The sequence below is a fragment of the Dama dama genome, chromosome 8 (assembly GCF_033118175.1).
Source record: "Dama dama isolate Ldn47 chromosome 8, ASM3311817v1, whole genome shotgun sequence".
Taxonomy (NCBI): Eukaryota; Metazoa; Chordata; class Mammalia; order Artiodactyla; family Cervidae; genus Dama; species Dama dama.
In genome coordinates, this window is record NC_083688.1 from 1,362,748 (window position 1) to 1,387,873 (window position 25,126).

General features: G+C 51.0%; 1 protein-coding gene across 1 annotated transcript; it reads left to right on the top strand.

Moving 5' to 3' along the window:
• Positions 1-18,316: 18,316 nt before the first annotated feature.
• Positions 18,317-21,787, top strand: ACTL8 (actin like 8). The gene is made up of 2 exons (XM_061147812.1): positions 18,317-18,664; positions 21,038-21,787. Exons 1-2 carry the CDS (start codon positions 18,317-18,319, stop codon positions 21,785-21,787), a joined length of 1,098 nt encoding a protein of 365 aa, XP_061003795.1.
• Positions 21,788-25,126: the final 3,339 nt, after the last annotated feature.

A 25,126-nucleotide genomic window follows, 5' to 3' on the forward strand; every position in this document is an offset into this window, starting at 1 on the left:
TGTTGGCAGTTTATATTTTCTGGAAACTTTGTTGGTTTTCAAATCTGTGTCTGAACCATGTGGGGGACCCAGAGAGAAGATGCAGCGTTGGCCTTTGTCCGTCTCCGGTGGACGGGGCCTGGCCGTCTTCTCCTCGGGGCTGCTGCCTCCCAACAGGGCACCAGCCACTGCCCACCTCCCAGTGGCTTCTCCTCGGTTTCAGCATCCACGTCCACTTCCTCCCGTGGCCCCCGCAGGACAGGATCTGGGAGAGGGCCGCTTGCCAGAGTTCAGTGGCTGGTGTTGCATCTCTATCTCATCAGGACCGTGTTAGTCATTATCTAGGGGCTGCAGGGATGTTAAGAGATGCCATATTGCTTCAGGGCCCTGCAGGAGCGAGTTCTTCAGTTAGTTAGAGGTGCATGTTAGCAATGAGGCTGCTAAAGGTGTAGGTAGGGGAGAGGGCCGTGTATGTGGCACCTGTTGTTCCGAAATTAAATCATTAAGCCCACCGAGCAACATTTTTAAAGATATATATATAGAGAGATGGGCTTCCCAGGTGGTGCTAGTGGTAAGGAGCTCTCCTTCCAATGCAGGAAATGTGGGTTTGATTCCTGGATCAGAAAGATTGCCCTGGAGGAGGGCCTGGCGACCCACTCCAGGATTCTTGCCTAGAGAGGAGTCTGGCGGGTTACGGTCCATGGGGCCACAAAGAGCTGGAGATGACTGAAGCTGCTTTATCTCACGCAGACAGAGGGAGATACACGTAGAGAATGAGAACAGAAGGTCAAGGCAGGGTTTAACCAGCACTGCTGGGCTCACATTCCAGCTCTGCCACGTCCTGCAGCGTGCCCCGGGCGCTGAGCCTGGGTTTCTTGTCTGTAAGTTAGCAAGTTGGCTCTGGTACTCACTGCTTAGACACCTGTAAGCCCTGGGTGCAATAACACACAGATAAGGTGCCGTGTCAGTCAGGAGTCTTAACCTCCTCCAGGTGGCTGGAAACAAGGAAACTGACGGAAAGAACTGGCAACCTCAGAAGTAGCTGGCTTCAGGAACAGTTTGATCCAGAAATCGCTGGTGTCGCACTGTGGCCCTGTTTCTCCGTGACTTCCTTGGCTCTGCCCTTCTGCAGGGATCTGCTCCGTCCTCAGGTGGAGGCTGTGGCCATCTCTGAGCTGACAGTCGTGCGGGGAGCCGTGGGGGGCTCCTCAGTCAGATCACAAGCGGTCAGAGTGCTGTGACAAGCCCATCGGGCTAAACCTGCTGAGACACGCCTCTGAGCTGAGCGCCGAGTGAGCCCTGTCCTCGCCTCAGTGGGGGCAGAGGGGCGGGCGGGCCCGAAGCCAGAGCAGGTGCTGTTGGCTGGGGAGGGGGCACGGGCACTGGGGAGGCAGCAGCTGGCCGCCCCTGATGGTTCAGTGGCCTCCGGCGGGCCTTCCTGCACCTGCCTGTGCCTCATTTCCGGTGTCGTCACCACGGCCAGCATGCTTCTCCTCTCAGGAGCCGTCAGTAGCAGCGTCCCCCGGGCAGAAGCTAGTCTCTGTGGTCCCCTGGCCTCAGACACTCTGCACCCTTACTGCCCGGCTGCCCCCGAAGCCCGCACTCTGGGCACTCCCTCCCAGCGTCTGCGTGGCTCGCGCTGGGGGCCTTCGCCGCCCGCCTCCCCAGACCCCTCGACGCTGCGTGCCACCGCTTCTTTCAGGCCTCATGCAAACGGCATCTTTTCAGAGAGGCCTTTTCTGATCAGCTTGTCTAAAGTGAGAACTTTTTTCTCCCATGATACCTACCGCCATCCCTTGCTGTATTTTCCTTTATAGCCAATGTTTTAGAAAACAAGTGTTTCCTAACACACACCCACACCCACACACAGACAGCTCTGCCGTCTCCTTGATCACGGCTGAACAGGCAGACCTCTGAGGTGTGGCAGGTTTGGTTTCAGACCGTGGCAGTAAAGCCAGCGTTGGGGTAAAGCGAGCCACACAAATATTTTGGTTTCCCGGTGCATATAAAGGTTATGTTTACACTCTACTCTAGTGAGGACTTTCCTGGGGCGCAGACGGTAAAGAATCTGCCTGTAATGCAGAAAACCTGGATTCAATCCCTGGGTCGGAAAGATCCCTTGGAGAAGGAATCGGCAGCCCACTCCAGTGTTCTTGCCTGGAGAATTCCATGGACAGAGGAGCCTGGCAGGCTTATAGCTTATGGGATCACAGAGTTGAACATGACTGAGTGACTAACTTAAACTTTTTTATTTCATACTGTAGTCAGTTAGGTGTGCAATAATGCTGTGCCTAAAAAGCCAGTGTACGTACCTTAATTAAAAGTATTTTATTTGAAGAAATACTAGCCATAATCTGGACCTTTAGTGAGTCATAATATTTTTTTTTAAAAAAAATAACTGATTTATTTAGCTGTACCAGGTCTAAGTTGCAGCGTGTGGGATTTAGTTCCCTGACCAGAGATGCTGGGCCCCCAGCAGTGGGAGCGTGGAGTCTAATTAGCCACGGGACCACCAGGGAAGTTCCGCGAGTCATAATCTCTTTGCAATAATAACTTTAACGATCACTGATCACAGAACACCGTGACAAATACAACAATAATGAAAACATTTGAAATATTATAATAATTATCAAAATATGACATGGAGACATGAAGTGAGCAAATGCTCTTGGCAAAATTATACCCATAGACTTGTTCAAAACAGGATTGCCACAGACCTTCAATCTGTAAAAAGGAAGTATCTGCAAAATGCAATAGAGCGAGCTCTGCTCGTATCTACAGATCCCAGCACAGGCCTGGCACACAGAAGGTGCTCAGCAAGTATTTGCACAGGTGGTAGCTCTAAACCCACCACATCCTCCTAACAGCCCGGGAGCGCTTCCTTTCTCTCTCTCATCTGCCTGCCCTTGTCCTAGGGCCAGGGCGGGAGGGCCCAGGAAGCAGGTGTCCCCTGACCCAGTGATCTGAGCTATGTGGCTGGGGCATCGGTGTGTCCACTCTGGTTCTTGGGGGTGGCTGGTTAAAGTCATTGCTCCCCCGGCTGCTTCCTTTTCCTCCTCACTCTAAGCTGCCAGGATCTTATTAGCCCTGTTTACACGGCCGGGATGTCGAGCGATTAATTTTTAATGGCTTGGTTTATTGCATGTTTGAACGGTTTATTGAGTAATTCCCACATTTAAGTGATTAATTCCCCAGAGTTCAGAACGACTGGTTAGTTTTACATTAATCAGGGTTTCTGAATGCCAAGAGACAATCAATCAATCCTTCCTGCCAGGGAGAGTAATGTTAAAATACCTCAAGGCACAATGAGGTTAAGAAAAGGAGTAATTAAAACCCTGTCCTCCCCTCATGCAGATTTGGTATCTCTTTCTGTCTCTCTCTGCTGTGTCCTGTGCCCCCAACCCTTTGCACAGTAAAGGCTCAGACGGTAAAGCCTCTGCAACGTAGAAGACCCGGGTGTGATCCCTGGGTTGGGAAGATCCCCTGGAGAAGGAAATGACAACCCGCTCCAGTACCCTGGCCTGGAAAATCCTATGGACGGAGGAGCCTGGTAGGCTACAGTCCATGGGGTTGCAAAGAGTCGGACACAACTGAGCAGCTTCACTTTCACTTTGGACCCACATGCTCCTTGGAAGGATCAATACCACCTTTATAAAAAATTTTATTTGTGTATTTTTGCCTGCACTGGGTCTTCATTGCTGCATGCGGGCTTTCTCCAGTTGCGGGCAGACTCCTCACTGCAGTGGCTTCTCTTGTTGCGGAGTGCAGGCTCTAGGCACGCGGGCTTCAGTGTTGGGGGCATGCAGCCTTAGTTGCCCTGGGGCACGTGGAGTCGTCCCAGACCACGGACCGAACCCCTGTCCTTGGCATTGGCAGGTGAGTTCTTAACCGCTGGACCACCAGGGAAGTCTCTCCACTTCAGCTTTGTCCTTAGGCTTCTTGTAATGAGTTTCAGCCCTTCTGCCTCTGGCAGGTGGGGCCTGCCAGCACCTCGCCTCCAGGGAGGGGACTTGTGAGCCCATGTCCTCGGCCTGTTGTGTAGGGACCCTGGCTTCTGTGCTCCCAGCTTGGTTCCTGGTTTGCAGGGAAGCTGGGCCATGTCTGGTTCCGAGATAAAATGTCTGGTTTCCCTGGTAGGCAGACAAAGCCTGAGGGAGCCTTGGATGGATCCCCCCATGGGGGCCAGGGGAGGGTGCTGGGGTGGGCTCTGCCTTCGGACCCTGCCACTGGCTGTGATGGCCTGGCCAGCTTTGAGCAGGAAAGGGCTGTGAGCTGCTTCGGCATCTGTTTGAGTTTCCCATGGCTTCTGCTATAGCAAGAGACCACAGGCTTCATGCTTAAAATTGCAGGTTTAGTGCCTTGTTGTTTGGAGGTCAGAGAGCAGAATGGGTCTCACTGGGCTGAAATCAGGGCTGTGTTCCTTGGGAGGCTCTGGAGAAGGGTCCGATTCTTTGCCTGTTTTGGTTTCCGGAGGCTGCCTGCATTCCTTGGCTTGTGGCCCCTCCTCTGTCTTCAGAGCCAGCAGCACTGTTGTGTCTTCACACCCTTCTCTGCCTCCGTCTTCCTTCCTCTAAAAGGTCGTGTGGTTCCCCTGGAGAATCCAGGTAGCTCTCCCTAACGCATGGCCAGGTGATTAGGAACCCTCGTTGCCCTTTGCCCCGTATCCCAGCACGTTCACGGTGGGGGGATGTGGACGTCTTCGTGCTGTGCTGAACCCAGCAGCTGTGGGATGAGAAGCAAGGTGGCTGCCTGGTGAGAGGCCTGGACTCGGGAGCCAGAGACTGTGGGTTCTGACCCTAGTCCAGCTCCTCAAAAGCTGTGGGTAACAGGGTGGGTCTTCTGTGGCTCCATTGCCTGAGACATAAAACAGACCAGCGATAGTGCCTCCTTCACAGACAGGCTGTGCTCCGAAATGAGGACGGAAGTGCCCGGCAGGTGCCTAGGTTGTGGGAAGCACACTCCGCGTTCTCTAGCAGCAGAGGGTCCTGGAGATGGATTATGGGTACATAAATGAATGAACACCGGGATGATGGCACCCACCCCCTGGCACCAACCCTCTGCTAACCTCTCTAAGCTGTTTAAGAGTCCCTGAGAGTGGATCGGCCAAAAAGCTCATTTGGTTTTTTTATGTAGGATGTTATGGAAAAACTTGAACAAATTTTTTGGCCACCCAGTAGATAAAAGTGCCAAGTGGAGAACTCCTTGCAAAATATTTATAACCACAGAGCAGTTCACAGGGGCCCTGGATGGAGCCCTGATGGGCAGACCCTCAGGGGCCCCATGTGGACAGACACTGCAGACCCTGGGGAGCGGAGAGGTGATGGCCGGAGGGGAGAGGAGACCCCGGGCAGACAGTTAACGGGAGCAGGCGCAGTCGGGGCACTACAGGTTTAGCAAAAGCCAGTGTGTTCAGGTTTGCATCCTGTTTCCTTCAGACGGTATTGCTAATCCTTCGAGCATCCATGAAAGGGAGATTTTCTCATCTGAAAACTACGGCTTGGAGAATGGAGTAACGTAAGGTCACGTGGTCCATCACGTGGTAGTTAGGAGCTGGGCCTCTGGAAACCCACAGGCGTGGGTGTGACTCCTGATTGCCCTGAAGCCAGGGTGTCTTGGAGCCGATTCCGCGCTTCTCTAAACTTTGATTGCTCCATCCATAAGCCAGAGATATGACTAGAGTTCCGTGCCCTCGTCCTGGGGCTGTGCGGGTTAATGGGCTCCTCTGTGGCCAGCACCGCATGCACGGTGAGCGCTCAGCGAGCGTTGTATGGTCCGTGGAGGCACGAGCTGCCAGATGGAAGTTGTCTGGTGTGAAGTTGCCTTTGGGAGTGAAGGGTTGATTGGGATCTCAAAGACCGCTGAGGTGGGGTGGAAGAGAGCTGCAGACGGAACAGGTGCAGGAAGGGCCCGGTTTTTAAAGCAGCGTCTGCTGCAGCCCAGCTCTAGCGTCAGGTGTGTGGAGGGGAGAGGAGGCGGGGAGGCCGGCCGGGGGCCGCGACCAGGGGCCTGTGCAGATGAGGGTGAGCGCAGACTTCATCTTGTGGCCGTGTGTGGGCCTGCTTGGACTCTCAGTTGTGTCCATCTCTTTGCGACCCCCCCGTGGACTAGCCTGCCAGGCTCCTCTGTCCATGGGATTTCGCAGGCAAGAATATTGCAGTGGATTGCCATTTCCTCCTTCAGGGGCCCTTCCCAGGGATGGAACCCACATCTCTTGCGTCTCCTGCATGGCAGGCAGGTTCTTTACAACTGGCACCACCTGGGAAGCCTCCTTATTGGCTGTGGGAGCTGTTAAGGGGTTTTGAGCGGGCAGGGAACCAGAAGCCTGCAGAAGGATCTGCTGTTTGAGGGACATGGGCACGGAGTCCATATGGAACAGTGGCGCTGCCAGCGAGTTGGTGTATTCTAAGAAATGCATCATTCAGCCCAGATGGATTTAACAAAAGTATGCCAGTGATGTGATGGGGACATGGAAGCAGAAGACCAGAACTCGTCCACCTTGGACTCTAGATTCCTGTTTCCTGAGAGGGAGCCAGATGGCTAGACAGAAAAGTGAGCGAGGGCTTACTTGGGTGAGTGCTGTTCAGATAATAAGAGCAGCTAGTGTAAAATCGGTTGAGGACAGAGTGAGTGTGAAGCCTTCTCTGTGGGGTGACCCTTGAACTGAGCCTGGAAGGGGGGTTCCCTGTAGAGCTGGGACAGGTGTTTCAGACAGAAAGGGACGCACACGCCGGACCCCACGGGAGGAGGGGACAGGCTGTGGTCCAGGGACAGAGGAACAGGAAAGGTGAGTGGGGCTGGAGGCCGGCGATGTGGAGAAGTGGGCACGGGTTTGATAGTTCAGAGTCTAATCTACTGTGATTCTGCTTTCTGCCCCCACTGGATTATTGCAATCAGCATAAGCCCTTAGCATATTGTTTCTTATCTTAAAAAAACCCAAACCTCCTGGGGTCCCATACCTCTTCACATCTGTTGTATTTCTTTGCTTCCTTTCATAGTAGAACTCATCAAAATTGTCTACCGGCTGTCTCCAGTATAAACCAATTTCCTTCCTCTCATCTTTTCTTTTTCTCAAAGCTTTTAATTTTAAGAACTGTTCTTACCTAGAGGTGTAAGAATAGTTCCGTGCACCTCAGAATGCACCCTTCACCCATATTCAGTAGTTATTTTTTTGACCACTTTGCTTTGAGGCTCTTTCTATCTATACATGCTTTTTTCCCCTGATCTACTTGAAAGTAAATTGCATGACATTCTACCTGTAAATACCTCTTCACAGATCTTCTTAAAATCAAGGATATTCTCTTTCAAAACCACAATATAGTGATCAAGGGCAGGAAATTTAACATTGAAAATATAACCCATTTTCACATTTTACCCATAGTTCCTGAAATGTGCTTTTTAAAAATTTATGTGCAGTAAGAGTCACTCTTTTTGATGTGTAGTTCTAAATTTTGACAAATGCCCACAGGTATGTAACCAGCGCTGCTGCCAAGATATAATCTAGTCCCACCCCGCACTGTTCCCGCCTCCCCTGTGTGGTCTGCGCGTCCCCCCGCCCCCAGCCCCTGGCAATAGCTGATCCGTCCTCTGTCCTCAGAGCTGTGTCTTTTCCACAGTGCAGGTCAGTGGAAATTGCGCAGATAGGTCCGGCTTCCTTCACTCGGGGGCTGATTTTGGAAGTCGGTCACTGTGCTGTTTGCCTCGGTAGTCAGTTTCCTTTCATTACTGAGTGGAAGCAACACCGTGGAATGAGGGTACCAGAGTTTGTTTATCCATTCACCAGTTGAAGAACTGGTGAACAACCAGTTCCAGTTCTTAGTGATCTGCGTTGGTATGAAGTGATTTTTACGCTGGCACAAAGGCTTGTATGCGAACCTACGCTTTTATTGCTCTTCAGAGGAGAATTGGTGGTTTGAGTGGTATGTGTTTAACTTTGTAAGAAACGCCCAAGCTCTTTCGCTAATTGTACCTTTGTATATTCCCACCAGCAGCTTGTGAGAGTTCCAATTTCTCTAACCTTGCAGCAGTTGGTATTGTACTTAAATTTTATTTTAGTCTTTCTAGTATGTATGTAGTAGCATCTCACTGTGGTTTTAATTAGCATTTCCATCGTGATATTTAGCATCTTTTTGTGCCCTCACCATCTATAAAGCCTCTTTGATGGCATGTTCACATCTTTGGCCCAGTTTTAAAATATTCATTTTCTGTCATCTTTTTAATTTTAAATTGACATATACTTGACTTATAATATTATATTAATTTCAGGTGTACAACATAATGATTCAGTATTTGTATACATTGCAAAATGATCACCACAGTAAGTCTGGATACCATCTGTCACCATACAAAGTCACAAAAAAATTCTTTTTGTGATGAGAACTTTTAAGATTTATTCTTAGTAACTTTCAGATATGCAGTACAGTATTGCTGGCTGCAGTCACTGTGCTGGATGTTAAATCATTAAATCATTAAAGTGACTCACTCACTTTATAGCCTCTTCACCCCTTTACCCATTTTGACCTCCCCTCTGGCAGCCCCCAGCCTATTCTCTGTGTATGAGTTTTGTTCATTGTTTTTATATTTCACATATAAGTGAAATCATACAGTATTTGTCTTTCTCTGTCTTATTTCACTTAACATAATACCCTCAAGGTCTATCTATATCATCACGAATGGCAAACTTTCATTCTTTTTTTCTGGCTGAGTATTATTCCATTGTGCACACGCGTGTGCGCACACACGCACACACCTTTTTCTATTCATTTGTTCACACTTCTCCCAACCTGCTTCTTTAAAAACAGACCCAGAGCCTGTAGATGAGTGGTGTACCTGTAGCCTGCCCCTCTGGCTGCAGCTCCAGGCCTTTTTCACAGGAAGCCTGGGAGTGTGTCCGGTCTGAGGGTTCTGCAGTGCCCTGCAGGTGGTATCCTGCCAGGAAATGCCTTTGATTGCTTCAGGTCCACGGGGCCCGGAAACGTGAGCCCCCCTTGGACACCAGAGCCAGGCGCTCAGGGGGTGTCCCCTGTGGGGGCCACGTGTGCCCACCAGCTTTAGCAGGGCCACGGGGGAGTGTGAGGCTGGGGCACGCCTGCCGGCTTTAGCAGGGGCAGCGGGTAGCATGGAGGCGGGGCCTGCCGCCTGGCACTCGCGGGGTGGAGAGGGCATCCACACAGGAGGCTGGCTGGTGCCCCCATCCCGGGAGAGCCCCGCAGGCCCCTGTCCCTGCCGCAGACGCTGCCCGGCTGAGCGCTCAGTGCCTCGCGTGTGTCCAGGTGCTGACGCGCTCACTGCTTTTGCCTGGGGTCCTGAGGCAGGTCAGGCTGCCCACGAGCCCTCCCAGAGTGGATTCTCTGGCTGGACGATTGCCGTGTCTGTCCTACTTCTCACATCTACCCCCTTGTCCTGGAAAACCACGGGGAGTCTCTTCTATTTTGGGGGGACCTCTTTCGGTTCCCAGTTCGGCCGCTGCTCCAGCTGGCACTGATGCCGTGCCCCCCCACCGGGCTCCTCCTCACCCCACAAGTCTCCGTAGGCCCTCTTGGCCCAGCGAAACCCGACACATCCTTTTTGCAAACGTGTATGTCTCAGGCTTAGCATGACCCCCCAAAATAAAAAGGAAAACGTGTTAAAAGAAAGAGTGGAGTGTCCACTCCCTCTGGGATGTGAGTTCTGTTGGTATTCAAAGCCAGATGCGGTGGGGCGTCTGTCTCCAGGGCAGGCCCCAGGGTCGGGGTGCCCGGTGTGAGATACAGACCTCTCTCTGCAGAGAGAAGCGCCGTACTTGTGAGATCCCTCAGCTGTGGGTCTCTGGGTCGGGGATGGGGTTTTGGGTGAGACAGCCAGCGTCTCTGCCTCTTTTATCCTTTGTTGTCGAGGAGCAGTTGAGCTAGTTTTCAGAGGGAATTGTCCCGCATGTAGCTGTAGATTTGGTGTGTCCTGTGGGAGAGGGTGAATTCAGGGTCTTCCTACACTACCATCTTGAACCACCTCCATTTCTTTTCTTATTATTGATTTTTTGATAGCTCTTTATATTCTGGACACAAGTCCTATGTCAGAAGTTTGACTTGCAAATACAGTTGACCTTTGAACACATGGAGGTCAGAGACACCGGCCCTACACAGTTGAAACTCTGAATGTAGCTTTACAGGCGGTCCTCTGTGCCCACCTTTTTGCATCTTTGGATTCAGCCGTGGGCAGCATAGCCTTGTCGTGGGTGTTTATTGAAAAAGCCTGCCTGTGAGTGGACCTGTGCAGGGCAGAGTTCTGTATCATTCAAGGGTAAACTGTATTTTCTACCATCCTGTGACTTGTCTTTTGAATTTTCATTAATAGTGTCTTTCAAAAAGCAGGAGTTTTTAATTCTGATTAAGTCTCGGATACAAATGTTTCCTTTTATGGGTTCTGCTTTTGATGTTGTATTTGAGAACACTTAGATGTTCTTAGGTAAAGTCATAGAGATTTTCTCTTTTGTTTTCTCCTGTAAGTCTTACAGGTTTTTTTTGTTGTTGTTGTTTTATAATTATGGTTTACATAATTCATTCTGACTTAATGTTTGTATTAGAGGTGAAGAATGGGTTGAGGGTTTTTTTTTTAAACCTCTCAGAGGGATTCAGTTTTTTCCAGCATCGTTTGTTGAATAGACTCTTTCATCACTGAAATGTACTTGCGTCTTTGTCACAATCAGGTGGCTATATTTGTCGCAGTCTGTTCCTGGGTGCTGTTTTCCACTGATCTGAGTGCCCATCCTTTCACCAATACTGTACTTTCTTGATTACTATAGGTTTATAGTAGGTCTTGGAATCACATTGTATTAGTCTTCCAACTTTGTTCTTCTTTTTCAGAATTATTTTGACTATTGTAGTTTCTTTGTCTTCCTATATAAATTTTAGAATCATCTTGATATCTAAAGCAAAAATCCCACTGGGATTTTGAGTGAGTGAGTGAAAGTCGCTAAGTTGTGTCCATCTCATTGCAACCCCACGGACTGAAGCCTGCCAGGCTTCTCTGTGCATGGCGTTCTCCAGGCCAGAATACTGGAGTGGGCAGCCGTTCCCTTCTCCAGGAGGCCTCCTTGACCCAGGGACTGTCCCCTGCACTGCGGGCGGACTGTGTACCATCTTAGCCCCAGGGAAGCTTGATTTTGATGGGGATTAAATCTAAAGGTCAGTTTAGGGAGAATTAACACCTTAATGATGTTGAATCATCTAATCCATGAACACAGTATATCTATTTATTTATTTAGGTTTTCTTTGATTTCTTTCATCAGTGTTTGTAGTTGTTAGCATATTGTATTCAGTATAACATGTTTTGTTAGATTTATACCAAAGTATTTTATAGTTTTTGATGTTATTGTAAAAATTTTTGATTTCCAGCTGTTTATTGCTAGCTTATAAAATACAGTTGATTTTAAAAATATTGAACTTATCTCATGGGAGTTGTCCAAGCCCAGTTACTACTACTAAGATATTTTTTTGTAAGTTCTTTGGGATTTTCTCTGTAGACGGTTGTGTCTTCTGCAAACAGGAACAGTTTTATTTATTCTTTTCCAGTGTATATGCTCTTATTTCATGATTTCCTCACCTTATAGTGCTGGCTAGAACTTCCAGCAACTGAGTGTTGAGAATTGACCTCCTTGTCTTAGTCCTGGTCTCAGGAGGAAACTTAAGTGTGTTATTTGTAGGTTTTTTTTTTTTTTTTTTTGCAGATGCCTTTTTTTAGGTTAATAAAATTCTCCTTTATCCCTAGTAATTGAGAGTTTTTATTATAAGTTTATGTTGAATTTTATCCAATTGTTTTTTGCATCCACTGAGATGGTCGTGTAGTTTTTCTTCTTTCTTCTGTCAATAGGTTGAATTATATTAATTTAAAAATCTTAAACCAGCTTTACATTTCTGGGAAAAGCCCCATTTAGTTGATGAGTGTTGGGAAGATCTCCTGGAGAAGGAAATGGCAACCCACTGCAGTGTTCTTGCCTGGGAAATACCATGGACAGAGGAGCCTGGCAGGCCACAGCCCCTGGGGTCAGTCACAAAGAGTTGGACATGGACACAACTTAGTGACCAAACAACAAAAATTAACAAATTATTCCTTTTATATATTGCTGAGTTTGCTGATCTTTTATTCAGAATTTTGTTCATCAGAGACTTTGATTTGTATTTTTCTTTTTTTTAGAGTATCTTTGATTTGGTCACCAAGGTCACACTGCCCTCACGAGATATGGTACTTTATCTTCGGCTTTCTGGAAGATGTTGTATACAATTAGAATAACTTTTTCCCTTAAATTTTTGGTGGCATTTACCAGTGAAGCTATTTGGTCTAGAGTTCTCTTCATTGGGAGGTTTTAAACGCCGAATCTCTTTAATAGTCATAGTGCTGTTCAGGTTATATGTTCCTTCTTGAGTGAACTTGCATAGATTATGTCTTTGAAGGAATTTCTTCTTTTCACCTATATTGTCAAATTGATAGTCACAAAATTGTTCATGATCATTTCTTGTTATTCTTTCCATGTGTGTAGTGTCAGAGTGATGTCACCTCATTCCTGATAGCAATCCTTTGTGTCTTACCTCTTTTTTTTCCTCAACATGACTAGAGGTTTATCAATTTATTAATCATTTCAAAGAACCGGCTTCTGGTTTTATTGACTTTTCTCTATTGGTTTCCTATTGATTTTGTTCTTTATTTCCATCCACTGCTTGCTTTGAATTTAATGCATTCTTCTTTTTCCAACTTCTAAAGATGGAAGCTTATTTGAAACATGTTTTTCTTTTTAAAATATAAACATTTAATGCTATAAATGGTGCTAGAGAAGACTCTTGAGAGTCCTATGGACTGCAGGGAGATCAAAACAGTCAATCCTAAAGGAAACTAATCTTGAATATTTATTGGAGGGACTGATGCTGAACCTGAAACTCCAGTACTCTGACCACCTGCTGTGAAGAACCGACTCATTAGAAAAGACCGTGATGCTGGGAAAGAGTGAGGGCAGAAGGAGAAGGGTACGACAGAGGGTGAGATGGTTGGATGGCATCACTGACTTGATGGACATGAGTTTGAGTAAACTCCAGGAGATGGTGAAGGACAGGGAAGCCTGGTGAGCTGCATCCACGGGGTCACAGAGAGTCAGACATGACTGAGCGACTGAACCGCAGTGCTGTAACTCCCCCGAGCCCTGTTTTAGCCGTGTGTCCCAAGGTTTTAGATTCTGCTTCAGTTTTCGTTCAGTTTAAGTATTTCATAATTTTTTTCTTTGACCCAGGCACCCTTTTAACTTTATTTTCACATATTCGGAGGTTTTCCAGATATCATTCTGATTTTGACTTCTTTTAATTCCTTTATGATCGAAGGACATGCTTTATATGCCTCAAGTCAATGCTGCGAGAGAAGAGAGGACGCAGAACCAGCAGCAACCTCCCCCTTCCGTGGGTTGCTTCTCTAAGTTTGACTTTCCTCCTCAGTCTGTGGTTTTGTTTTCCTTTTCCTTTTCAGAGTCTCCAGGTAGTTGCTTTTTGTGTTTTCAAACTTGTTAGTTATCTTTCACGGTAGAGAGGGTATAGTGCACTTACTCCATCTTGACTGGTACCAGAAACATGTTACTGATGCGCTTTGTGGGAATTCATTTCTCAGTGATCCAGGACCAGAAAACGCACATTGTGTTGGTGGCCGTGTCCTTTAATTCTCAGCGCTCCCTCAGCCTTGCTTTTTGTTTCATAGAGTGCTGGTGTTTCTGCAGAGCAGACTCGGTTCTGTGGAATCTCCCCCACTCCTCAGACCTTTCTCCTCGCCTTTCCAGTGAAACTCTCTTGCCTGATGGCTTCTGTGTTGCTTCATCCAGTCGGTCTTTATCTTCATCTTGATTTCTCAGCACATGCAGTTCTTCTCTTCTTGAAATATTTTTTCTGCTTGGCCTTTGAGACAGTCCCTCTGGGTTCCTGCTCACCTCTATGGCTACTGCTTCTGATCCTCCTTACTGGTCCCTCTCAAGGCCTGGCCTCCAGACCGTAGAGCCCCTCAGACATCAGTGTTCCTCTTCACTGAGTCCCTGCATGATCTCATCCATCCCCAGAATCTGCAGTTCCACCCATTCATTAGGGCTCCCCAGGTGGGCGCTCGTGATAATGAGTCCGCCTGGCAACGCAGGAGACACGAGAGACATGGGTGCATTCGATCCCTGGGTCGGAAGATCCCCTGGAGGAGGAACTGTCAACCCAGGCCAGTATTCCTGCCTGGAGGATCCCATGGACAGAGGAGCCTGGCGGGCTATGGTCCACGGGGTCGCAAAGCGTCAGACAGGACTGAAGCGACTTAGCATGGGTGCACCCAGTCACTGATTCTCAGTTACAGCTCCAGCTCGGGCAACTGTAAACTCTGCCTCAAGACATCCTCATGTGTGTCTAGTAGACATCTCAGACTTCCATCATGTCCAAAATCAAATTCCCGATTTCCTCCCTATCCCAAACCTGTTCCTTCCATAGTCTTCATCTTAGTGAATGCATACATCATTCTTCTGGCTTTTGGGGTAAAAATCTTGGCATTGCACTTTATTCCTCATCTTGTCTCCCATTCTGTCGTATCCATCTTTCTTAAATACACCCAGACTCGGACCACTTCGCGCCTTCTCGGCAGTTTCCAGCTTAGTGCAGGCCACCATCATCTTTCATATCTTTCCTCCTCCTGCTTCTCCTCTTGCCCTCATTTTCTGTGCTTCACATCAGCCCAGTTGTCCTTTTTATAACTCAAGTCAGATAATATTCATTCCCCAAATCAAACCCTTAGTGGTTTCTCTCAGCTCGAAGCACAATACAGACACCCCCTGAAAGCCCCATCCGAGATCTTCAGCACCCTTCCCCTTGCCCGCCGTGTCCCCCACTGGCGCTGGGCTGCTCTTAGATCACGGCAGGCAGTTTTCGCCTCAGGGCCTTCGCGCTTGCTGTTCCTTCGCTTGGAAAGTATTCCCAGGTGATCACGTGCCTCGTTCTCTCACTGAATTCAGTTCTCTGCTCAGCCGTCACTCTGTAAAGAGGCCCTGTTTAGAATAACGCCAGGCCTCTGTGCCCCTTACACTCCGTGTTGCTTTTACCAGATTTTCCTTTTCTTTATTGCTCTGATCCCTCCTGGCATGACACATTTGATAAGGCACCATGATCTGACAGTCTTTCTCTGTAGACTGTAAGCTCTAGGAGGGCCGGAAGCTCTAGGAGGGCCGGAACCCTTTCAGAATGATTTGCATCCATAATGCTCAGTAGGGGTTTGTTTTGTACAATAGGCAACTCAGTAAAATGCTTTTGAACGTGTACATTTCAGTCTCTGTTCTGGGGATGGGCTCCTTGGAGCCATCCGGACTTTCTTCCTACAGTCATGGTCCAGGGGGCGGATGGCCCCCTGCTCCCCATCCTCAAGTTCCCAGGTGAGGGCAGCTGGGCCACCCACCTGGAGGCCCCTAAGTGAGCAATTCGATTCACCATCGCAGTGGACGTTAGCCTGCCCGCATCTGCTGTGATTCCAAATGCCGAGGCGGGCGCCAGGGGCGAGGAAGCAGTTACCAGTTGCCCCGCTCTTGAGGTGCAGAGAGGTCGGTGCTACAGCCTACCTCCCGGAAATCATCCAGGTGCCCATTTCCCCATCACTCTGGGTCCCAGCAGGCAAGGGAGGAGACCCGCGCCTTGCTTCCATCTTGCTCCTTCTCTCCACTCTCCCCCATCTGTTGTCAGAGCTAATTCAAGGAAGCCTAATCATGGCCCCAGGGCTGGTGACAGTGGGTGGCTGCTGGCCAGGGCCAGGCAGTGGCTGCCACTCTCTGTAGCGACAGGTCGATGCAGCTGCTGCTCAGAAACGGAAGCAGGCGCACCGCTGGTGGAGTGATGGCTCGGAGCGTGGCCTCGGGCGGGACTGCCCCTGGGCGTGTCTCTCACGCGAGACACCCACGTGCATCCTTGGTGCCAAGTCTGCTGAGTGTGTGACGGTTTGCCTTCTGCAGGGGGATTTCATGTATCTTTCATTTGTCTCCACACCCACTGGGTTTGCTTCTTAGTTTTTACTGTAAGGATGTGAGAGTTTTGACAAATGCATGCAGTTGTGTACCCACCACTACAGTCAGAATAGAACATCGCCCTCCAGGGCCTCCATGCCCCTTGAGGTCAGCCCTTCTCCATCTCTGGCTGCTGACAGCCACTGGTTTGTTTTGTCTTTACAGTTTTGCCTTTTCCAAAATGTCGTATGAATGGGAGCTCCTCCAGCATGCATCTTTTGAGTCTGACATCTTTCATTCAGCTTAATGCATTTGAGAATTATTCATGTTGTTGTGTTTTTCAGTTTTTCCTTGTTGTTGCTGAGTGTTAGTCCATTGAATGGAGATTTGTCTGTACCTCTCCGTTGATATTTAGGTTGTTGGTACACCTGAGTGATTATGAGTGAAACTTCTAAAAACATGTACATGTGTTTTTTGTACAAACAGAAGCTTTTGTTTCCCTTGGGTAAATCCTTGGAGTGGAAACACTAGGCCATATGGTAGGTGTGTGTTTAACTTTCTGAGAAGCTGCCAAACTGTTTTCTAAGGTGGTAGTACAGTCTTGCATCCCACCTGCAGGGCAGATGAGGGTTCTGGTTCCTCCACCTCCTTGTCAGCTCTTGGTATAGTCAGCCTTCAACTTTAGTCATTTTTATAGGTGTACAGTGGAGTCACCGTGTTTTTAATTTTCATTTTCCTAATGACCTTGAGCATCTTTTCATATGTATATTTGCCATATTGTCTTTTGTGAAGTGTTTAAATCTTCTGCCCATTTAAGAAATTGGGTTATTTTCATATTATTGGGCTTTGTGAGTCCTTTATATTTCTTGAATAAAAGTTCTTTATCAGGTATATGATTCGTAACTGTTTTCTCCCAGTCTGTATCTTGTATTTTATTCTGTTAATAGTTTCTTTTGAAGAGCAAAAGTTCTTAAGTTTGATGAAGCCCAACCTCTCAATTTGCTCTTTTATGAATCAGGCTATTAATGTTGTATCTTAGAAAACTTTGAGATCACAGTGATTTTTCTGCTATGTTTTCTTTCAAAAGTTTTATAATTTTACGTTCAATATTTAGGTTTATGATCTATTTTGAGTTAATTTTGAACAAAGTATGAGGTATGGATCAAAGATTTTTGTTTTTTGCATGCGGGTCTGCGGTTGTTCCCTACCGTTTTTTGTAATTTTTCCTCATGTCGTTGTTTTTGCACCTTGTCAAAAATCAGTTGACATTTTTTGTGTGGATTTATTTCTGGACTCTCTACCCTGCCCTGTAGATCTGTGTGATTATCCTTTTACCAATACCACGTGGTCTTAGCTAGTGTAGTTTTTATAGTTAAGTCTGAAAATCAGGTGGTGACCATGCCTGTCTTCTCAGGGTGTGTTTTTTATTGCCCTCACTTTACAGATAAGGAAACTGACCACGGTCATGATTAGCTGTCTCACTCACAGCCTCTTGCATACAGTCTGTTGGATACTCAGCACACACTCGAAACCCACGTCTTCTCATCAGCCTAGCCTGATGCTCGGAGTGTTCTTTGGAGTTTGGTTTGGGTTTAAGTCTCAGCTCTGCTTTTGTTAGTTGTGTGGCCCTGGGAGAGTAGTTTTAACCTCTGCATGCCTCAGCTTCCCTGCCTGTCAATGAGTGTCAGGATGGCACTTGCCAAATAGACGTGGTGAAAATGAGATGGGACCGTTTGTTGGGTCAAACCCTGTGAAATTGTTGATACTTGATCATTTTTGATGGACACACATTCGCCTCATTCAACCTACAATTCAGCCTCGCAGCGCTCGATAGGTGAGAGGCGTCTGCTGCAGAGGTGGTCTCCACGGTTGTCGTCGTCACCGTCGTCATTCCTGTTGCTGCTCCTGTTGTTTCACTGTTATTATCGAGGGCGATGGCCCCTGCAGCTGAAGCTTCGTCTTCCGCGTGTCCTCAGTCAGGCAGCCAAAGTCCGCCAGGTCCATCCTGTGTGGCCAGCTTCTCAGGAGTCTGCAGAATGTGAGAGGGCTTCGGGGAGCAGAAGTGCCCACTTGGTGTGGACGAGAGCGCCAAGTGCAGGAGGAGGAGCTTGGTGGGAAGTGGGGTGAGTGGATCAGCTGGGCGTCCTGCTGGGGCCTCTTAGGTGGACTTCGTAGAATGGGAGTTTGGGAAGAACCTTCCAGGTGCAGGCTGCAGCTTGTTCAAAGGTCTGGAAGGTGAGCAGAGCACATGAATTCAGGGGAGCCTGAGGTTTGACTGGGGTGAAGAAGCCAGTGGCGGCCTAGAGTTGGTTCATAATCACCCCTGTCCTCTCCCTCCACAGGTGGCCCGTGAGCAGACCTCCCCCCACCTCCGCCATGTCTGCGAGAACCATCATCATCGACCATGGCTCTGCCTTTCTGAAGGCTGGCTTGTCGGGCTGGAATGAGCCCCAGCTGGTCTTGCCCAGTGTTGTGAACTACATCCCCTGCCGGGAGAACCCGGGCCCCAGCTACGCCCGGCGGCGTGTGAGTCTCGGCATCGACATCTGCCGACCCGACACCTTCAGCTATCCCGTGCAACGGGGCCGCGTCATCAACTGGGAGGGTGTGGAGCACATCTGGTCATTTATCCTGGAGAAGCATCGGCTGGAGCATGGGGACTTCCCTGTGATCGTTACAGAGAGCCCCCTGAAAGAGCCCACAGACCGTCAGAAGACCCTGGAGGTAAGGTCTTCTCTGGGCTGCCCCTCCAGGGAGCAGGCCTGACACTGTTCAGACCCGCGTGGGCACAGGAGCTCCGCCTTCTGAAGCATTCACACTGTGAATACTGACTGTGTCCGAGTGTGTGCCCGGCGCGCGTGTTAGGCGAGAGGGGGCTCACAGAGCCGCTCCTAGAGAAGGAGGCACGGCAGGTCAGTGCTCTGTGAACAGGGTGCTGTGGGGAGGGGGGCACGCGGGGTACTCATGGGCTCCATAAATGTTCCCAGAGCATCTTCCAGTCCTCAAAGAGCTCATGTTCTGCAGGAAGACTTGACTGAACAAGTTAACAAAAATCCCAGGTAGTAATCAGTTCTAAAACCAAAATGCAATGGGGTAAAAACAGACTGAGGGGAAGAAGGGGAGCCCCTTTGAAGATGGTGATCAGGGAGGCCTTCTCTGGGAGGCTGGAGCCCAGCAAACCAGGGACGGTGGTAACAGGGAGACAGGCCAGATCTCATAGGTCTGGTAGGCTGTGGGATGTGGTTGGATTTTACTCTAAATCAAGGGTTGGCAAACTATAGCCAGTTGGCCAAGTGTGGCTTACCATCTGTCTTTATAAGTAAAGATTTATTGAAACATATCCATGCCCACTCATTTACATATCACCTATGGCTGCTTTCATCCTGTAGCAGCAGAACTGAGTAGTTGGAAAGAGACTGCAGCTCATGAAGCCTAGAAAATGCTTAGGTTGTAGGTCTGCTAGATAAAGTACAGTTTTATCTAGGTTGCAATTTCCCATCAACAGCAAATGTTTGTGTATCAAATATTGCATAGGATATAAAGTGAAGTGAAAGTGAAGTCGCCCAGTCATGTCCAACTCTTTGCGACCCCGTGGACTGTACCCTACCACGCTCCTCCATCCATGGGATTTTCCAGGCAAGAGTACTGGAGTGGGCTGCCATTTCCTTCTCCAGAGGATCGTCCTGACCCAGGGATCGAACCCAGGTCTCCTGTGTTGTAGGCAGACACTTTACCGTCTGAGCCCCCAGGGAAGTCCTAGGATAGAGTGAAGCATTATTTATTGTCCATCTGAAATTCAGATTTAATTGGGCATCTTGTATTTTTATTTGGTACATCTGAAACACTGAACCATTTATAGGAAATGTTTGCCAGCCTCTGCTCTGAGTGAATATGGAGCTCCTGGGGGGCTTTAAGTGGGGTGAGGGGGTTGCATTTGATTTTTATTTGAAAAAGAGGACCTTGGGTTCTGTATGGGGAACAGGTGGTAAGGGGACAACAGTCTGAGCATAGAAACGGACGGAACGCCCTCCCACTGAGGCGAGAAGATGGGCCTGTGGGCCTGCAAAGGTGGCCAGGCGTCCAGAGGCTCCAGAGCGGGGCTGTTAGAGCCCTTCTGCGTCTGTGGTGTCAGACCCCTGGGGACGCAGCCAGGGCTGGGCAGGCGGGGAGGAGGGGGTGGGGTGCTCTGTAAAGACCGAGGGGTGACGGGCAGGGGAGAAGCAGCCGGGGACGTGCCGAGCTCCGAAGGTCAGAGCTCCAGCTTTGTCCTGGTGTTTGGAAAGTGTTCATCTTAACAGGCAGGCTTCAGCGTGTCCGGAGTTGAGTGTTCTCCCTCCCCCTTCCCTTCCCTTCCTGCTGCCCCACCTCTCGGGAGGCAGCGTCTGTGTGCAGCACGTGTTTCTTCTCTCATCTCTTCTTTCTTCTAAAAAAAAAAAATGGTTCAGGGGCCTCCCTGCTGGCTCAGTGCTGAAGAATCCACCTGCCAACGCAGGAGACGCGGGTTCGACTTCTGGTCCAGGAAGGTCCCACGTGCCATGGAGCAGCTAAGCCCGAGCTCCACAAATACTGAGCCTGAGCTCTGGGGCCTGGGAGCCGCAACCCCTGAGCCCACAAGCCGCAGCTGCGGAGCCCGAGGTCCGCAGGCAGAGAGGCCGCCACAGTGAGGCCCCTGGCAGGCAGCCCGATCACCGCAACTAGAGAAGAGCCTGTGCAGCCGCAGAGACCCAGCACGGCCAGAAAATAAAAACAGTTCAGGCCGCGCCTCCCGCCCTTGACCTGGTCCCGGCTTGTGCCGCGCTGCTCACACGCCCAGTCGCCTCAGCGCCTGTGTTCACACGCTGAGGCTCTTCCCACCCCTCCGCTAGAACGGTCCTCTGAAAGGCCATCGCCAAGCAAGCTCCCGAGGGCCAGCCTGGCTCCTCCTGATCCCCCAGAACCCTCCGAGTCCCCCCTGGTGTGAGCCGCAGGGGGCCGGCCGGTCCCTGGAGGACACGCGTCTGTGCCGACTTGAGCTTTGCCTGGCATGGTCCTGGGGAGACACGGATGAGGGCATTCTGGGGAGAGCACGCTGAGCGTCTGTCTTCTCCCCTCCTGCAGATCATGTTCGAGTTGCTGGATGTGCCGTCCGTCCTCCTGGCCGACCAGCGGGAGATGTCGCTGTACTCGTCCGGCCTGCTGACGGGCGTGGTGGTGGACTCGGGCTGTGGCCTGACCCGCGTGCAGCCCTTCCACCTCGGCCGCCCGCTGTGGCCCGGGGAGAAGACGCTGGAGTTCGCGGGCCAGGACCTCTCAGCCTATCTCTTCAAGAGCCTCTTCAAGGAAGATTACAATCGCCACAACCTCTTCCAGCTGGACACTGTGGCCAGCACCCAGATGAATAAGTGCTACGTGCCGCAGAATCTGGGGGAGGAGCTGGACTTCTATCAGAGCCTGCCAGACGGCGCCGACAGGAGCAACAGCTACCAGCTCCCAGATGGCACCCCCGTGGAGCTGACCGCCATGCAGCGGCTGGCCCCCGAGATGTTCTTCAGCCCCCAGGTGTTCAACCTGCAGGGGCCCAGCCTCCCCCAGGCCGTCGTGGAGTCCATCGAGGCCTGCGAGCCCAGCCTGTGCCCGCTGCTCACCTCCCACGTGGTGCCCTGTGGGGGAAACACCCTCTACCCTGGCTTCACCACGCGTCTCTACCAGCTGGTGGCCAGCCACTTCTCCCCCACCAGGGCCTCCGTGTTTGCGGGTTCCAACAGGCACTTTAGCGTTTGGCTGGGAGCGTCCGTCGTGGCCCATCTGTCGACGTACAAGTCCGAGTGGGTGACCAAGGCAGAGTACAATGAGCGCCTCAGGCTGTGACCCACGGCCCGCTCCCGCAGCCCAGCTCCCCTCTGACGGGCCTGGGTGGGCTCGTCCCAGCGAGAGGCTGGGCCGGGGTGGGGTTAGCTGGCCTCAGGCTGTGACCCGTGGCCCGCTCCCCTCCGACGGGCCTGGGTGGGCTCATCCCAGCGAGAGGCTGGGCTGCGGTGGGGTAGCTGGCCTCAGGCTGTGACCAGCGGCCCGCTCCCGTGGCCCAGCTCCCCTCCGACGGCCTGGGTGGGCTCATCCCAGCGAGAGGCTGGGCCGGGGTGGAGTTAGCTGGCTTCAGGATGTGACCAGCGGCCCGCTCCCGCGGCCCAGCTCCCCTCCGACGGCCTGGGTGGGCTCATCCCAGCGAGAGGCTGGGCTGGGGTGGGGTTAGCTGGCTTTGGAATTCAAAGGTCATGGGAGATTTTTCTAGGTTCTAGGGTTTTATCTTGTTTCAAGAGTGGGATCCACCCCGTGGGAGGACAGGGTACCACCCTGGAAACCCTTTGGGGGGCTGGTCTGTCACTGGGATGGAGCGGCCAGCTGCCATCTCCACGCTTAACAGTTGCTTGTTTTTTCCTGGCATTTCTCTTGGGCGGTCCCATTCTTTTGATTGAGTAGGTTTTAATGGGGGCAAGGGAGAATTATTTTTGAGTAGGTGATAGGGTGGGTGGGGATGGGAGAGTTGAAGTTCGTAGACCTCCCCCCTCCTTCCAGCTGAGTGGGGGTTGGTGCAGGAAGCCTGGCGCGCCCTTCCTGCCCTTGGGCCCCTGGCCGAGGACTTGTTTACCGAGTGCAAATAAATACCTTGTTTGAAAGTGCTGGCTTCTGTGGTCATGGATGGGGCAGGGTGGGCAGTCCCTTTGGGGGGACCCAAGGAGTGTGAGCACGTGAATGCCGGGGTGGGGCCCGGGCCGCCTGTGGGGGCTTCGGGGGCCTGAGAGCAGTGGTTCCCCGGAGCCCAGTGGGTGAGGGCCTGGAGCACCCTTCTCTAACGGCCGCGTCCTCCCCACTCATTCCGGATGTCCCGGTGCTCTGCGGAAGTAGGCGTTCCTGTTAATGTTTATTCAGTCAATACTGGAGAACCTACCGTGTGCCTGGTATTGTGCTGGGCCCTGGGGACTTCAGGGTGAAAAGACGCATGAGGTTTCTGGTTCCAGGAGGTTGTTGTCTCCTGCAGGGGCACACGTGACAGGTACTGGCGGGCCTGGGGATGCCGAGGGCTTGCTTCCAGCTTGCTCTGAGAAAGCGAATGTTGCAATACAGCCCTCTGAATGTTTTGGTTTCCCACTGCGTATAAAAGGCTTCCCCTGGTGGCTCAGATGGTAAAGAATCTACCGGCAATATAGGAGACCCGAGTTCAATCCCTGGGTTGGGACGGTCCCCTGGAGGAGGCCTTGGCCACCCACTCCAGCATTCTTGCCTGGAGAATCGCATGGCCAGAGGAGCCTGGTGGGCTACAGTCCGTGAGGGTGCAAAGAGTCAGACACGACTGGGTGATGAAACGGCATCAGCAGCGCATGTGAAAGCTACGTTTATACTGCAGGCTACTCAGCGTGAAGTGTCATTATATCCAAAGATACGTGCACGACTTAGTGTAAAAATACTTCACTGCTGGGACTTGCTGGTGGTCCAGTGGTCAGAAGTCCACCTTGCGAAGCAGGGGATGTGGGTCGATCCCGTCAGGAACGTGAGATCCCATGTTCCTCGGGGCTGCTCAGCCCGCACGCCGCAACTGCAGAGCCCAAGCGGCTCGGCTGCCGAGCCCCACGCTGCCACAGAAGCTCCCGCCTGACACCGTGGCGGGGCCGCGCCGCAGCTGAGAGCCGACAGCCGAAACAGAAGAAGCGTTTTCCTGCTAGTACATGCTCTTACCTGAGCCCTCAACGTACTGTAGTAGTAACGTCACAGATCGCTGACCACACATCACCGTGACAAATACAATAATAATGACGGTGAGAATTGCCAGACTGTGGCCCAAAGTGAGCAAACGCTTCTGTGAAAATGGCCACCTACAGACTCGCTCAGGGCAGGGCTGCCACCGACCTTCAGTTTGTTAAAAAAAAAACAACGCAGTTATTTGTGAGGCGTGCTGACGTGAAGCGCGGGAAAATGAGGCGTGTCTGTCGGGAAATCCGGTTTAGGTGCCGATGAATGAAACGGATGAAGTGTTCGAGGTCACATGACCCAGGGTGTGGCAGGACTCCCGTGTTCAATGGGGCGGGCCGAGCGGGAGGTTTCTGGGGGCTGAGGGCGGCTGTGCTCGCCCTGCTGAGCATGCCTGGGGTTAGGACCACGTGGCCACACACAGGTGCTGACCAGTTCAGTGTGTGCCCGTGCCTGTTCCTTACAGTTGCCCTGTGAGCCCCCGGGATGCAGGGGCTCTGATGGGGGAAGGGAGCGCGGCAGGGGACGGAGGCTGAGGGACGGAGGCTGAGGGACAGAGCGGAGGCATCTCCTGCCGGAGCCCACCAGCCTGCACGGCCCCGGGACACAAGGAGGAACCTGCTGTGTTCCACCACTGAGGTCTGGGGATGGTTACAGCGGCTTTTTGCTTATTCTAATGATAGAGAGAAAGCAGTCCTAGCTTACTGTTTATTTAAGATAGAAGGCAGGAAGACAAGGGGATAACAGAGGACGAGATGGTTGGAGGGCATCACCGACTTGATGGACATGAGTTTGAGCACACTCCGGGAGGTGGTGAAGGACAGGGAGGCCTGGCGTGCTGCAGTCTGTGTGGCCGCAGAGTCGGACACGACTGAGCGGCTGAAAAACAACAACAGCAAAAAACAACTTTCCCCTTGTAAACAGAGGTGGGCTTCAAGTCACATCTGGGCTCTCAGCCACTCTGGTGTGGCTGCTTCCGGAGGGGGACTGGTTCCCCCCATGCTTTGTTCCCATCTGCCCCTCGACATCAGGGAACAAAAAGTATGGCGGAGGGCTGACGCCCAGGGAACCCTGGTGTTCTAGGAATTTGTTGTTCAGCCACTCAGTCATGTTCAACTCTTTGGGACACCGTGGACTGCAGCGTGCCAGGCCTCCCTGTCCTTCACTGTCTCCAGGAGTTTGCTCAAACCCATGTCCATCGAGTCGGTGATGCCATCCAACCATCTCGTCCTCTGTCGCCCCCTTCTCCTCCCGCCCTCAATCTTTCCAGCATCAGGGTCTTTTCCAATAAGTCCAGTGAATCAGGTGGCCAAAGTGTTGGAGTTTCAGCTTCAGCATCAGTCCTTCCAGTGGGTGTTCAGGGTTGATTGCCTTTAGGATTGACTGGTTTGATCTCTTTGCTGTCCAAGGGACTCTTCAAGAGTTCCAGGAATAGAAGGAGGAGGAGGTGAGTCAAACTCGCCT